Source organism: Musca vetustissima, unplaced genomic scaffold (assembly GCF_032173495.1).
Source record: "Musca vetustissima isolate MV318-11 ecotype Yass unplaced genomic scaffold, APGP_CSIRO_Mvet_v1 utg2150, whole genome shotgun sequence".
Lineage (NCBI taxonomy): Eukaryota > Metazoa > Arthropoda > Insecta > Diptera > Muscidae > Musca > Musca vetustissima.
This window is the reverse complement of record NW_026877725.1, coordinates 40219-55610: the sequence shown is the minus strand read 5'-3', so window position 1 is coordinate 55610 and position 15392 is coordinate 40219. Positions and strand designations below refer to the sequence as shown.

The window sequence follows — 15392 nt, the reverse complement described above, 5'->3', positions numbered from 1 at the left end:
ATCATGTACCGTACTTAAAAAATGTCAATGATGATGGCGATCGCGAATGAAAAAAATCACATTCTGTGTGACAAGATTAAAAATAAAGTCGGAGCTAATTCAGCATTAAAATAATGCTAAAAAAATAAATGAAAATGTCAAAAATAATGCTAAATTTAAAAATGGTTTTTTACGCTCCACCTTATGGTTTAACTTTTATATAATACTTCGGCAAGTGTTCAATCCAATCGACAAGTGTGGTATATCCCGTTTACTATTCCGTTTATTATATATTACATCGGAAGTCGCTATAGTATAATATAGCTCCAGTGGGATTGGAGATTCCATTGTAATTACTCTCAGTACCCCTATGTTTAGGAAAATATAACTCATTTGGTGCAAGACAGGCATAATTCAAAAATCGATAATTCAAAAATCGATACGTTAAATTTTTTTTTATATATTACACCTTACGAGGAAAATAGGAACTTCTATAAAATCTCAATGTATATGTGTTAAGGTGGACCGACATAAAGAAAATCTGTATTTTAATAAATGGACCTCACACTCTGCATTCGCATTTGAGACTCAACTAATAAGTGGGGAAAAAGGACATTTATATATATAAATGGTGTAAAAAAATGTATAGTAACCAGGGTGCGAAGAATTATTAAAAAACGCTCTTTTTCACGAATGCTCACGGCGAGAATTCTAATGTTTTCAATTTATCGCGAATGATAAAGTTACAATGAATTTGCAATCTCTCGCGAATGTTCGCGTTCACGAACGATAAAATTTCGCTGCAAGCGTCGTCGATTCGTTCGTTCGCGAGCATTTATTGTTGAAGAACATAGTTTTGAAAACATCGAAAAACAAAGGTTCTCGAATGCTCGGGAGCACTATTAAAAACAACATCAAACAAAAATCTCATAAAAAGTAAACACACACAACGAATGAATGTGTGTGTAGCAGAAAGTGTGTGGAATAACAAAACACATGTCCAACAACTATTGAGTTCACGAACGTTTGTTGTTATTGTTGTTGCTGTTTTGAGCATTCGCGAGAATTCGGGAAAGTTTTGTTTTCATTCGTGAGATAATGTCAGAAAGAATTTCATCCACCAAACGAAACGAACGATCGTTGTTGTGTGCTCTTTGGCGAATGCTCGTTTATCGCCATAAATTCATTCGTAAAATGAGCATAAAACCAAAAGAATGTATTTTGAATCATTCGCGAGCGAATTTTTGCGCACCCTGATAGTAACTCATCAATTGAGAACGGCTGGACCGATTTGACTCGACATTTCAGTCAGTTGTCTGTGATTGTAGTGGGGAAGTTTTTTGGAAAAACATTTTGAGAAAAATCCGCGAAAATCTTTCAAAAAAATATTTTTAAGGAACGGCAGGATCGATTTGTATCAAAATTTCTTTCAGTTGGCTGCAATTGAAGTGGGTGTGTTTTAATAAAGGAAAATTTTAAGAAAAATCCGCGAAAATATTGCAAAATATATTTTGAAGGATATTTGCATTTCCACACATTTTATATCGAACTTTTTTGATGTCATCACTTCGAAGTTCTTTTAGGACATATTTTGGACGAAGATTGTATAGTTTGCCAATTTTCGCCCAAAATATGACCTCTTTAAACAATTATCAATTGTGGGAAATTCTCAAAATATGTTCTTTTCATTGGAATGTCATTGCTTTGAAAAAAATATTTAATTGAAAATGAACTTATAAAGTAATAGAAATTAATTTATTAATATAAAACCGAAAAAAATAACGGTATTTGTAATCATTGTATACTCATGTCTTACATAGAATATAGATTTGTTATGTTCGGAAATACATGTTATCCAGGGTGAAGCAATACCGACAATTTCCCATACCAATAATAAACATGGGAGTTTCTTACCCTATGTGAAATGCGGAATTAAAGGCAATTTAAAGGGCATTTTGTTTCTACCTTTAAAATACATATAATCGGACAATGTTCAAATATGGACCAATAATGGCGAGCCGATTTCGGTCTCATACGATATCTGGGACATTGGCCGAAACTTTAACGCATTCTAAATAGGAAACAAAACGACTATCAAAAATATTCCATATAACATAGAGTTTAATTATGTTACCAATTACCTAAATAAGGCCCGTACCTAACTTCAGTGCGTTGCGTAGTAAAATATCCAACTTCTCACCTTTGTAGGGTTTGTTCGTATTACCCAAATATGCAAGGACCTCATTTACATGTGTGTCAATTGAAAACGACGAAAATTTAAAGAGGAACATTTTTTTCAATGACTGGAATTCTATTTGTCAATGTTGAAATTTTTAGCTATGTTGATTTTTTAGCTACAGATATCTGTAATGTATTATTAAACATTTTTTAAATTCTTGAAGCATATATATGATGACTTACTTATATGTGCCTCAAATATATTTTCCATTGTTTTGAATCACATTCATACTCCGTTGTTTTTTAATGAACGGTTGTGAAACCCCGTATATAACTCAAGAACGTGCACCAATTTTAATGTTCATGAAACGTATGTGGTCAGAAAGGAAATATGAAACAAATCGAGAGTCTGAAAAAACATATGCAACAAATATTTTAAGTAATATTCACAATAAGTTGTGCCCTCAATACTAAATGATTTTTTTAGATAAGAATTATTAGATTAAAGCTTCTAATTTTGTATACGATTTTTTATCTTCCAATATCGATTATTACCGTTGCTAAAATTATTATTTGCCGGGTCAGTTAGTTTCAAATAAAAGGCTTCGATCGGTTTCCCTGTATCGCATATCCACACATATACACATATTAGATATTTTCAAAATTAATATTAACATATGAATTTATACTTCTCTATTGACGTTGTTGTGATGCAGTACATTTTCCTCACAGATTTGTAAAATTCGATTTTTTTATTAGGTATAGCAGTAACATCTCCCTTCATAGTTCCTTTTTACTATTAATCTGGAGATTGTCAAATCATGTAATCACACACATTTAGTAGTTGATAAGTTAAATGCTATACCACAAAATAGTGACGAGGAGATCCACAAAATATTCATGGAGATAAAAATTATTGCCGAAGTTTCAGTGCCAAGAATGGTTGGTACGCAAAAGCACAGGTCAAATGTAATGAGATCGAACTCCGAATCTTTTTGTAGAACTACATTATTTTTCCCATATTTGGACGAACTAATTATATATTTGACAAGCCGATTTGTGGAATTTTAAAGAATAGTTAAAACATTATCAAATGCTGTGTCCCCAATTATAAAATGTTCATAATTTTATAAAAAAATTGTAAGCATGAAGTAGATACTGAAGAGAATCTGTGGATCATTATGTGAAAAGCGAAAGCTCCCCATTCGATGCGATTGTATTGTGTGACGAAAATCGATTTCCAAATATTGTTACAAATCTTAAAAACGATATCGGTAACCACAACATCAGCTGAAGGAGGTTTTTCTGCCCTACGTCGAGTAAAAATGTATCTCAGAAATGAGATACACACTGTTCTTCATTAGCTTGTATGTCTAAGCCTAAATCTAAATACTGATGACATAAAAATATATTGTTTTTTAAAAACACAAGTCTTCATTTGAAATGAGCTGGAACTTAATTCAATGCGCTGTGTATTAAAATACCCACTTTCTCGCCTTTATAGGGTTTAGTAGCGTCTGTATTACCCAAATACGCAAGGACTTTACTCGTATCTACATGTGCGCAAATTTAAAAAGGTGAATATGGTAAAAAACATTTTTTAATTTATCGAAAAATATTTAGTACTATAGAAACCATTTTTGTTTTGCAATGAAAATAATTTTATTAAAAAAAAACAAAAAATCAAAAATGAGTCCTGTCAATGTTGAAAATGTTCAACTTTAAATTTTTGTACATAGTGCGCAAGGTTTATTCATAAGGTTAACAGGCAGGCGAATTCATGCCTTAGTCTTTTCTTGCTGTCAAAATTTTAATCGCGAAATACCAACCAGAACAGGAAAAAACTCAAAATATCTTTCAAGAAAACTTAATGACAGTAATGTGCACATACATATATTTTGGTTCGAATAAATTTTTTGTTTATTTATTCTTCAAAAAATAAATTTGACAGTCAATAAAGACTTCGAATTCGTCTCTCTGTTAACCTTATGAATAAAGCTTGGTAGTGCGTATTTGGGTAACATCCATTGAAATACGTGTATTTAACTTTTGAGTTGAACAAAAGGTACAGATTATTTTTTAATATATACGCAATACATAAAAGGTAAATTAATAAAATAATAAATGTTTGTCATATCAATGTATATACAATATTGTCATTAGTTTAAATACATATTTATGATTAGTATTGCCTTTCCATAGAAAAATTTTTTTTAATTTTTTTTTTATAATTATAATAATTTGGATTACAGATTTAAACAATATAATTTTTAGTTATTACATATAATATTTTATTGGCACAATGGAGAATCTTTCTACATAGTTATGTACTTCCACACACACACACACTTTTACATAAATGGACGCATCAATGACACGACTAACACAGCCATGATTGACAATTTAATTGTGGCACTTGAATTGCATTCGGAATTCAAACAAATTTCGCACTTTTCAACAGTACCAGTGACACTAGCTTCAGCAACGGCACATGCGCTTTCGGATGGTGTCTTTGCAACACATCCTTTCTTGGTGTTCGTTTTGTCGGCATCTGAAAAAAATAAGACATGCATTAAGGATTCATATCCTGGCTCATAATAAATTGAAATAAATAATCGATTTTATATGAGAGCTACGCTACATTTTCGTTTTGCTTTTTATTATTTTCGCTACATTAGGATCCGAATAGTGAAACAAATGTCGTTACAAATAGATTTGGAGTTTGTTTGTCATTGCGTATGTTTGGTATTGCCTCCCCAATATTCGGCAATTTGTGTATGGTCAGGTGGGGATAATCGGGCGTAATCTTAGTGTGTTGTTTTTATAAAAAAAAACTTTTTATTAGTGCGGGGGTGGGGGTTAGTGGGGAGTATGGCATTATTCACCGGGGGGTAAAGCAGGGAAGGGTATTGTTTCGGATCTAGCAACAGATCCTCATCAGTTTCCTTAGTTTTTTGTTGGGGGTTTCTCCCTATTATTTAATACGAACCTACAACAACTCTTGATTATCAAACTCTCTACACATCTTGGGGTTATTGTCATACAACGACAAGTGTGTTTCTCAAGCATTAAGCCATCGGAAAATACCTGCCATCGGAAAATTGCTACCACTCTTTATGGTGGAGTTTGATATATTCATAAATTATGTAATGTTATCATTCTATAACCATTCGAAATAATGGATAAACATACAATAGAACAACGACTTTTATTCTCTGCATGCTAGATCTGCATTTTATCCCACTGTGAAACGTAATGACAAATTTGATATACACTCCCTCGTCTATTATTGTCCACAATTTTTGGAAACTTACCTTTATAGAGGATTGTGTAGCATGCATAGGAAACATCCGAACGTGCAGCTACTGTTGAGGACGACGAAGACGCTGGCGAAGATGTCGAGGACGATTCTGTTGAAGATGATGACGACGGTGATACAGTTGTTGATGACGAGGACGATTCAGTTGAGGAGGACGACGACGGTGATACACTCGAGGATGATTCGGTTGAAGATGATGAGGACGATTCTGTTGAAGATGATGACGGTGGTGATACAGTCGTTGATGTTGAAGACGATTCGGTTGAGGAGGACGACGACGGTGATACACTCGAAGATGATTCGGTTGAAGACGATGAGGACGACGCTGTTGAAGATGATGAGGAAACTGTGGTAGATGTCGACGAAGAAGAAGAAGTTTCCGTAGTTGTTGGAGTAGAAACAGTTGTCGGCGTAGTTTGAGTTTCACAATTCACCAATGGCGCATTACCGCAGTTGTCACCATCACATTCGTAACACATGAAATTGGCAGCAGAAACTAAAAAAAATGATACAAATTGGAGAATCAATAGTATTCTTGTTTATCGTTTATTTCCGCATCACTTCTTTCAAAAAAAATATTCCTGGTTTGTCTCATTAAAAGTAGCATTAATTGTTTTTATTTCATTAAAATTGATTATTTATGAGCCAAACATTATATTTGGCTCTGCTCAAAAAATCTCTGTTAGACTCATTAGAGTGCTCCTCTCCACGGAAATCTTTAGTAAAAGGCGAAAGATTTATTCGACAAACTGAAGAGAAGCCAGAGTGATTTGAAAAGATATTTTGATCTGTACTTATAGGAGTTTTGTACAGAGTGAATGAGAATTTTTATCGTATATCTGATGTAAATAGTTTAAATAGAACATCAGGAGAAGTAGTTGAATAAGGGTTGACTTTTGGTAATGAATTGGCGCTTGATTAATGATGCCGTAAAATGTATCAGGGGCAGCGTGACCGTCGTGCCACTAAAGTAGCCATTTTGATACGTTTTCCGGCCTTGTCACTCTTGCGCCACTTATTTATTTTGATACCAAATGTGCCACTTTTTGAAATTTTGTACAACTTCTTCTTACATTTTGCCACTTTGTTTTTTGTCGTACACGAAGATATTTACAAAGGAAATATTCATGTGGTCCGTTTTTCAATTGGTTTTATTTAAATTGTCTATTAGAATTTTTACATTCTGTGGTACTGGGAATTGTTATTGTGCATTTGATGACATACGGAAAGTATTTTAGTAACCCAAATGAAGGTAATTATCCGAATAGGATGCAATTTAACACGTCTCATTTGTTTAGCCTATCCAAATTGTTGAGAATCAGTTAATATATAGATATAGCTTCGGTACACAAGATGGTGCGCCCAAGATCCGACTTCATTCCCAATTGAGGCGAAATTTTCCATTGGGTATCGAATAGAACCTACAATGACTTTTCATGGGATACAGGCTTGGGATGAGAATAAAAGATATGGTTAAAATCGTCTCAAATATTGAAATATTTGAACAAAAGGCCTAGCTTTTGTCCGATTTATAAATTTGTAAGTACAGTCCATATATAATTTCATCAGATTCCATGTTATTATGTAGCAAAATAGTGTGCCACTTTTTCAAAAGATTTGTGCCACTTTTTTCAAAAATTATATTTTCTGTGATACTTTTCAAAAAATGTCAGCGGTCACGCTGATCAGGGGTAGTTTTTCTCTACTTCAGAAATAGAAATCATATCCAAGGAGAAGATTCTGTGAACAGTGTTAAAAGTGTTTGTGTGATTAAAAAAATTCAAGTGAAAAAAGCTAAGTGAATAAATCTATGAATAACATAGATGAAGAGACAAAAACATTTAATAGTGATTGTGGCTTACCTTCTAACGAGTTTTACTCGCAAGGTAATGCAAACATAAAAACAAAAGTCATTATCGACTACGCTAGTAGCGACAATAAACACTCTATCAGTGAGGAACAAAAACAACCACCACCGTCGGGTTCGTTCGTGAAACCAAACCCATCAAAACGAACATCGGTTCGCAACTCACCAAAAACAAATCAGGCAACAACAATGTCTGAGAACTTTGATGCTGATGCTACCTCTGATAGTGTTACATCTGAGGTATGCAATAAAAATAAATTTATTGAAATGTCCACAATTTTGGATAAAAATATTGGTAGGGAAAATTGTTCTATTAAAATAATAAAAACAAATCTTATGTCGCTTAGGATCATAGGTTTGGATAATTTTATAAAAGTCAAAAATTAGCTCAAAGAAAGGGGTTACAAATTCCACACCCACACCCCAAAAACTTTGGTGCCTGTATCTGTGGTGGCTAAAGGGCTATCGCATTTATATTCTAAAGACAGTATAGTTCAATTCATGTCCAAATTGGACTTTAATGTTGAATTAATCAACTGCTATAGTATAGCTGAGGACAAATGGATCTTTAAATTAGGTAGATCCACAGACATGCGCAAATTATATAATTTAAAGAAAATTATACATAATAATGTCAATTTCGTCAAAGACAAAGGTCGAGACATTACATTATGTTTTAATTGCCAACGACCAGGCCATGTGTCGCACAACTGCGGTATGTCATACCAATGTGTCAAGTGCTCACAGGACCATGGTCCAGGTAAATGTTTAATTCCAAACAAAGAAGCATTACAAGATTTACCCGAAGAAGAGGCTAAAAAATTCACATTGAAATGCGCAAATTGTAACGCCGAAGGTCACACAGCCAACTCTAGGGACTGTCCTAGGATTAAGGCTATCCTCCAAAAAAGGGCAGATATTCGCCAAGAAAAGGAGGCAATCAGAAAAGCAAAATCTGAACGAATTGCAGAAATTCGTACGGGCATATCGTACGCCTCTGTTGCTCGCTCTTCATTGCCGATAAATATGGGTTCTACACAAACCCCAATAACAAACCAAAATATGCCACCTAAAACTGCTGACATAATTGGAATAGACTGCAAATCTTATTTTGGTAAAAACTTAGCAGAACTCCTGAAAAATCTGGATGAATTCCATACGCAGTACCACAAAATTCGTGTAGCAGAAGGGCCTGAAATGTCTGTTTTAAAGCCAACCAAATATGAAGTGTGTATTCATCAATGTAAATTCTGTAATTTCTTTGTGGAAAACTTTTTTTAAAAAAAAAACTTTTTATTAAGGAACACCAGTCTGATGTTTTGCTCTCAGCTGAGCACAAACTTAATAACAGGCATAGATTTTACATTGAAGGATACACGCTTTATATGCAGTGTAGAGAAGGTGGCAGGCTTGGAGGGGGTACTGCTATCCTTATAAAAGATACCATTAAATCAGAATGCATTAATATAAAAACAGGAAATATTGAATCCTGCTGCGCCAGGATTTTTAGACCTAATGGTTCTAATATTGTTTTCGTTTCCATGTACCTTCGACCTCAGGAGCAATTTAACCCCACCCATCTGGATGAAATCAAACATTTAGGTACAAAAAATGAAATTATCATTGGTTGTGACCTGAATGCTAAGCATCCGGATTGAGGGGGTATTGCCACAAATCAGAGAGGGATATATATATATAACTATCTATTAAACTGTCCGACATTATCCTTATGTCCACGTTAGAGCCAACTAGACCTAACAGGACAGATGGATCTTTCATTGATTATTTCTTAGTATCACCTGGTATTACGCTCGAAAACGATGGTTTGTTGCCAACACACTACTTTGAGTCCGACCATAGGGCTGTTAAAATGAGAGTGTGTGTTGGCAACATTCAATCCATTGAGGCACAATCCTATCTCAATTATGATAGGATTAATATTCGCAGATTTTAGAGGGAAATAGAGAATAATATTGGTAATTATTTGCTACCAACTAATAGAAACGTAGACATAGCTGAAATAGATGCTTGCATTGAAGGTCTTACCTCTACCTTCCAAAACGCTATTGAAGTTTCAGTCCCAAAAATTAAATGTCGTAGCCCACTATTAGGTGATTTGCCCCGCAATATTATTCGTTTCATTCAAGAACGAAAAAGAATGAAACTAACATTGGGAAGAACACTTGATCCGGACAGATATGCAATTCTAAAAGCTGACATCCGGAATCTGACAGCAATTATCAGCCAATTAGTCTCCAACTTTGAAAGAGATAGGTATAAATCATACCTGGAGAGCATTGAAGTGAGCTCCAGGACCTACGGGAGGGTCAAAAGAGCTGCGGGACAGTCACATCGGAGTCCGATTAATGACATTCGTAATAATAATGGGACATCTATTACAGATGACCAATAAAAAGCTGAGCTTTTCGCTGATCAGATGCGGATATCTCATCATATCGAGGAAGGTCCGGATAGCAATTCCTTTCACAGACTTGTTTCAGAGGCTGTGGAGGGAGTTGCTGATCGGAACCCCTTGGTTGAGTTTTCCGGCGTCTTTTCAGCGGACGGCTCAGTAATTAACAACGAATCCATTTGGGCTCAAAATGGATTTGTATCTGAAAATACGGTGTCAAATGCAGCGTTCGAAAATAAACATTATGGTACCGTTCCATAGTGTTCTGTACCGTACCAAGGTGGATAGGTACACTAAAATAACGTACTGTACCGGTACACAAACACTAAAAATATTTTTAGCGTTACTGTTCCGGAGCACAACGAAAATCTTAGCGTACCTTCTGCGGTACACTAAAAAATCGTAGTGTACCGGCAGTGGTACACTAAAAATTGTAGTGTACCGACTGCGGTACATTAAAAATCATTGTGTTCCGCTGGTCGGAACACTAAAAATCTTAGTGTTCCACTGGTCGGAACAATAAAAATCGTAGCGTTCCACTTACTTGAACTGTACTGGTAGTGTACCATACACGTCTGTTTTTTTTTTTTTTTTTTGTAGGTAAAATGAGATAAAATAGTAAAAAAATAAAACTGAATATAACTTTATTTGCAATTACAAAAGTGAAAATGTCCATCAGAAATAGGTATTTTGGCCAGTTTTTGTGACAAAATTATTCAGCTTTGGATAAAATGTTCATTGATTTACACAACGAACATGATTTTTCCCATAATATTGGGAGATCTCCTTGTAAAATGTTAGTACGAAAACATTATTTCCTAAAACAATTATACCTGCATCCATCTATGATTCATACTTTTAGGAAATTTTAGCAAAAATATTCAAAATTTGGTGATTGTCACACAATCAACATAATAATTACCTGTTTATTCATTAAAAGAAGTGTACAAATTACGCGGATATGGAAAACATATTTTTATGATTTTGGGATAAATATTACAAAACCACACACAGGTACCATATCAACAACGAATTTCATATACATATCCATTATTGGAATATTCTTCCTTTTTATGATTTTTGCACAGGTAGTCTTATGCAATACATTTTTCCGATCAGCACAATGGATTATGGAATTTTCAGTTGCGAGTTGGCCTCTGATTGAATTTTCACTAGACGACCTTTTTTAGTTATAAAATATTTATTATGTTAAACGGTTGATGCTAATAAAATATTACTAATTTTTAATCAAATATATAAAAAAAATTAAAAAGTTTTATATTTATTAAATCTATACGATTTTTTAGTGTTCCGACCGCGGTACACTATGATTTTTAGTGCTCCGACCGCGGTACACTACGATTTTTAGTGCTCCGCTAACATTTTTTTAGTGTTTGTGTTCCTGGTACGGTACACTACGATAGTGTACCGTTTTTTTGCGAACACTGGTCAAAAGCGATTGCCAATAGGCCCTCCCGCAAGTCTAGTGGTGCTGATAAGATTCCGGATGTAACAGTAAAAAAGGCTAATAAAACAATTACCCCTTTTTTGACGATCTTGTACAATCATTGCCTCAATATTGGGTATTTTCCATCAGCGTGGAAAGAGGCTCTGGTTGTACCAATTCTTAAGCCCAATTCAGATCCAAAAATAGGCAGCAACTATCGGCCAATTTATCTACTCTCCCCATTTGGGAAAATATTAGAGAGCCTAATTCATAGAAAAATAAATGCCTTTATTAATGAAAACAACATTCTGCGTGAATGTCAATTTGGCTTCAAACCTCGCCACTCTACGACACATGCCCTGTCTGTGTTCTCAACATATGTGGTCGATGGTTTCAAAAGATTTCAAGGCTCAATTGCAGTCAGCCTCGACTTCTCCAAGGCCTTTGATTCCGTTTGGCATAAAGGCATTTTATATAAAATGCAGTCATTCGGGTTCAACGCTCAGCAGTGTAAAATGGTAGCCAGTTTTCTGGAAGGTAGAGTCTACAGGATAAAAGTTGGGGAGAAGGTCTCTGAACAAAGACAGGTCTAAGCAGGGGTCCCGCAAGGCTCTCTGCTGGGGCCTGTGTTGTTCAACCTTTTCATCAGCGATATTCCTGGGCCACCTGAAGGAGGACTGCTACTTTTATACGCTGATGACATAGTGTTGGCTCTTAGGGGAAAAAGAGCGAACACCATCGAGCGAAAATTTAATAACTACCTGGACACTCTGATTATTTTCACAAATGGGGTTTTAGGCTCAACCCAGAAAAGTGTGTCAGTGTTTGTTTTAAAGGCAAACCCAAAATGAAAAATTCGCTGTTGCAAACATAAATTTACTGTGAAAAAAATTCATTTCGGGGGGGCCCGGGCCCCCCCCCCTGCGTACGTCCCTGCTCCAAATAAACGGGGACATAATAGACCTTCTCGCTAGGAGGCACTTGCCTCCTGCAGCTTTATTAAAGCTAAGCGACGAGGGTCTTTTATATGGTGATAGCCGCCTTATGTTGTACCACAGGAGGTACCAAAGATATGAATGGAGGACCAACCCGGTATATAACACGGTTCAATAACCTCTAACAATTACCCCCCCCCCCCCCCCATCACCACAATTCCTCCCTTTCTTTTGTATATTTTGTAAATAGTTAGTATATAAGTATAGTATGTAAGATTATAATATTAGTTTTAAGGAATATTAATTTAAAGATTGGCCAGTTTTTCATTAACTTTTTCTGGCAATATAAACAAAAAATAAATATGAATTATATTCACATAACTAAATCTGAATGAATGCTAAAAATACAGCACACATTGTAAAAATAGTCGTAGTCTCAACAAATTCATACAATTTTGAGAATTCTTCTAAATAATTATACTTTAGCTATTAAGTATCCTTTGTATCAAATGAATTATTGAAATAAAATAGCTGTTTTAAAAAGCAAAAGCAAAAAAAAAAAAAATATCCAATGAGAACGTTATCGTTTCCGAAATCGGACGATCGCCTTAAAATGGTTTGGTCAAAATCCTTAATCGATATTTTCGTGGTTTCAAAGGCCAAAAGTAAAAAATCAGTTGTCTGTACAATCATGGCAGAAAATAAATTAAATCTATAAAGTATTTAAGAATTTCATAAAGATTGAACTGATCTCAAACCACCTTATAATAATGACATGTTTATTGGAGATTGTTAACATTAAGTAGGAAGAAAATTATTTATGTTCGTTTAACTTTAATGAATATTTTTATGAGCCCAAAATATTAAATTTAGGCTCTGTCAAAAAAACTAGTTTAGACTCATTAGAGTGCCCCTCTCCACGGAAATCTTTAGTAAAAGGCGAAAGATTTATTCGACAAACTGAAGAGAAGCCAGAGTTACTTGAAGATACACGTTAATCTGTACTTAATGAAATGTTGTACAGAGTGAATGAGAATTTTTATTACATATGATAAAATAAAATAGTTTTAAACATTTGAAGCGAGAATCTGGATACATTTTTGAATTAGGGTTGAAATTTCTTATGCATAAGAAAACAATAATTTTTAAGGAGTAAGTTAGGATCTTAGGTTGTTGTAAACGGTGTCTGGGGTTGTTTTTTTCGCGTGGAAACATTATTTGTTGAATATATAAAAGTTAAGAATAGAATCTGTTGTTTATGTTAATTTCGATGTCTTACACATCAATCGTATACTTCTTTCAGTTTCCTGAAATATAGGAACTCGGCAAGGAGTGAAGAGACCCAGCAGTCCGCAGGCCATTACAATTTAGTAGCCATCCGAATGTATACTAGTAAGTCAATGGGAAAAAATGAAATAACGGCGGTCAATAGCATATAACTAGGGTCCGATTCAGATATAACTATTGTATTGTGAAACAAAATCCATACTAGAAATGAAGAACAAAACAAAATATAATAACATGTTGTCATCGTACTTGCGTCTGAATTGGATGGCTTTGTATTGGACCCGATTGTTAATATAGTTTCGTTATTTGGTTTTGCAGTTGGTGTTGTACCATTATTCATTTCTTGATGCCTTTTGTTTTTCAATTCTATTGAAGAAAAATTTAATTTTCGAAGTTGTTTTTGAAGGTGAAAGATGTAAAATTTTGGTAATAAAAAATAAAATAAGAATATTAAAATTTAAGTGAGGGGTGTTGTTCCTTTATTTTCTGTTTTTATTTGAGAAGCTGTATGATATGAGGGATAAAATGGAAGGAAATAACGTCAAAACAATTAGGATTTTTTCAAAGTTCACAATGCTAGACACTTCCGAACAATTTATTGCCTTTTATTATAGTACGTTTACATTGTACCGGATTTCGTTAACCCAGTGGGTTTAAATTGTCATTGTATACATGTCTAATAAATCCTCATAAATTAGGTAAACCCGGTAAAAAGTTCTAATATAAATGTTGTTTTATTGTTTTTTAAATATCCATAAAGAGTTAATAAAATTAACGAACAGCTTTTGTCTGGCAAGAATGCATTTCCATGGGTTATCATGAAATTGTTGGCTCCACTACATGTAGTGACAAACTGACAATATTTTTAGATATATTTTCTCCATTAATGACATTCGACTTTTGGCCACATGAAAGTACACATATATATGTATTGTTTAGTGCAAACTCGTAACTTTTTGAAAATATTTTTGTACCAAAGGAGTCCTCCTTTATCACACCCGTTACGGTAAAAATAAAAAAGTTTATTTTTTGCCTTTTATGTGGGTTTTTAAAATATTTTGTGCAAGATAGGCCAGAGTTGTATTTTATAAACATAATAACATGATTTCAGTATCATTTGAATATTTAAGCTACGAATTTATTCACCTCAAAAGTTAAATACATGTATTTCAATGAATGTTACCCAAATACGCATTGCGTTTTGAAATTTACAGTTGAAAATTTTCAACATTGACAATGGGTATTTTGAATTTTTTGTTTTTTGAAAATAGAATTTCAGTCATTGAAAAAATTGTGTTTCTATAAAAGTAAAAATTTTTCGATCAATTAAAAAAAATGTTTTCATCCATTTTCAATTTTCGCATATACAAATAAGGTCTTTGCGTATTTGGGTAATACGGACGTCTATCAAACCCTAAACAGGTGACCCTTATATGTATACACAGAAATTCTTAAATGCATAATTTATGAGCCCAAAATATTAAATTTTCAGGCTCTGTCAAAAAACTAGTTTAGACTCATTAGAGTGCTCCTCTCCACGGAAATCTTTAGTAAAAGGCGAAAGATTTATTCGACAAACTGAAGAGAAGCCAGAGTAATGACGTTAAGATCTTTCACAAGAATTTATCATAATTGTGTACGAAGTGAATGAGAATTATTGCATATGAACGGGAATAGAATTTACCAAGTTATATGACTTGACATTGTTACGACTTTATAATTAATTAATCACTTAAAGAGGGTTGAGAGTTGTCTTACTAGTAAAATTTGGAGAATCATCCCCCTTTTCTCAATGAACAATCATTTTTTTTATTGTATTCATAAAATAGTGCTGTGCATGCATGGGAACTGGTGCCATTTTTACATACATCAAAAGTACTGGAACAGACCAATTGTTAAAAACATATGCTCGTCAATTTATTATTGTGTAAATACTAAACTTATGAAAATAAAATAGATAAATATAA

At 33.9% G+C, this 15392-nt stretch overlaps 1 protein-coding gene and 3 non-coding genes across 4 annotated transcripts in view; all 4 read right to left on the bottom strand.

Moving 5' to 3' along the window:
- Positions 1-4508: 4508 nt before the first annotated feature.
- Positions 4509-15392, bottom strand: part of LOC133322392 (uncharacterized protein DDB_G0271670-like) — a 36077-nt gene continuing 25193 nt past the window's right edge. Inside the window, exons 4-5 of the mRNA XM_061531391.1 lie at positions 5472-5972; positions 4509-4708 (exon numbers count right to left, since the gene is read on the bottom strand). Coding sequence (XP_061387375.1) covers positions 4509-4708; positions 5472-5972 — 701 coding nt within the window. The remainder of the gene's footprint in view (positions 4709-5471; positions 5973-15392) is intronic.
- Positions 6120-6245, bottom strand: LOC133322398 (U5 spliceosomal RNA). The gene has a single exon (XR_009754051.1). It is a non-coding gene; the product is annotated as a U5 spliceosomal RNA (small nuclear RNA).
- LOC133322400 (U5 spliceosomal RNA) lies at positions 12991-13118 on the bottom strand. Its single transcript, XR_009754053.1, has one exon. It is a non-coding gene; the product is annotated as a U5 spliceosomal RNA (small nuclear RNA).
- Positions 14897-15023, bottom strand: LOC133322399 (U5 spliceosomal RNA). The gene has a single exon (XR_009754052.1). It is a non-coding gene; the product is annotated as a U5 spliceosomal RNA (small nuclear RNA).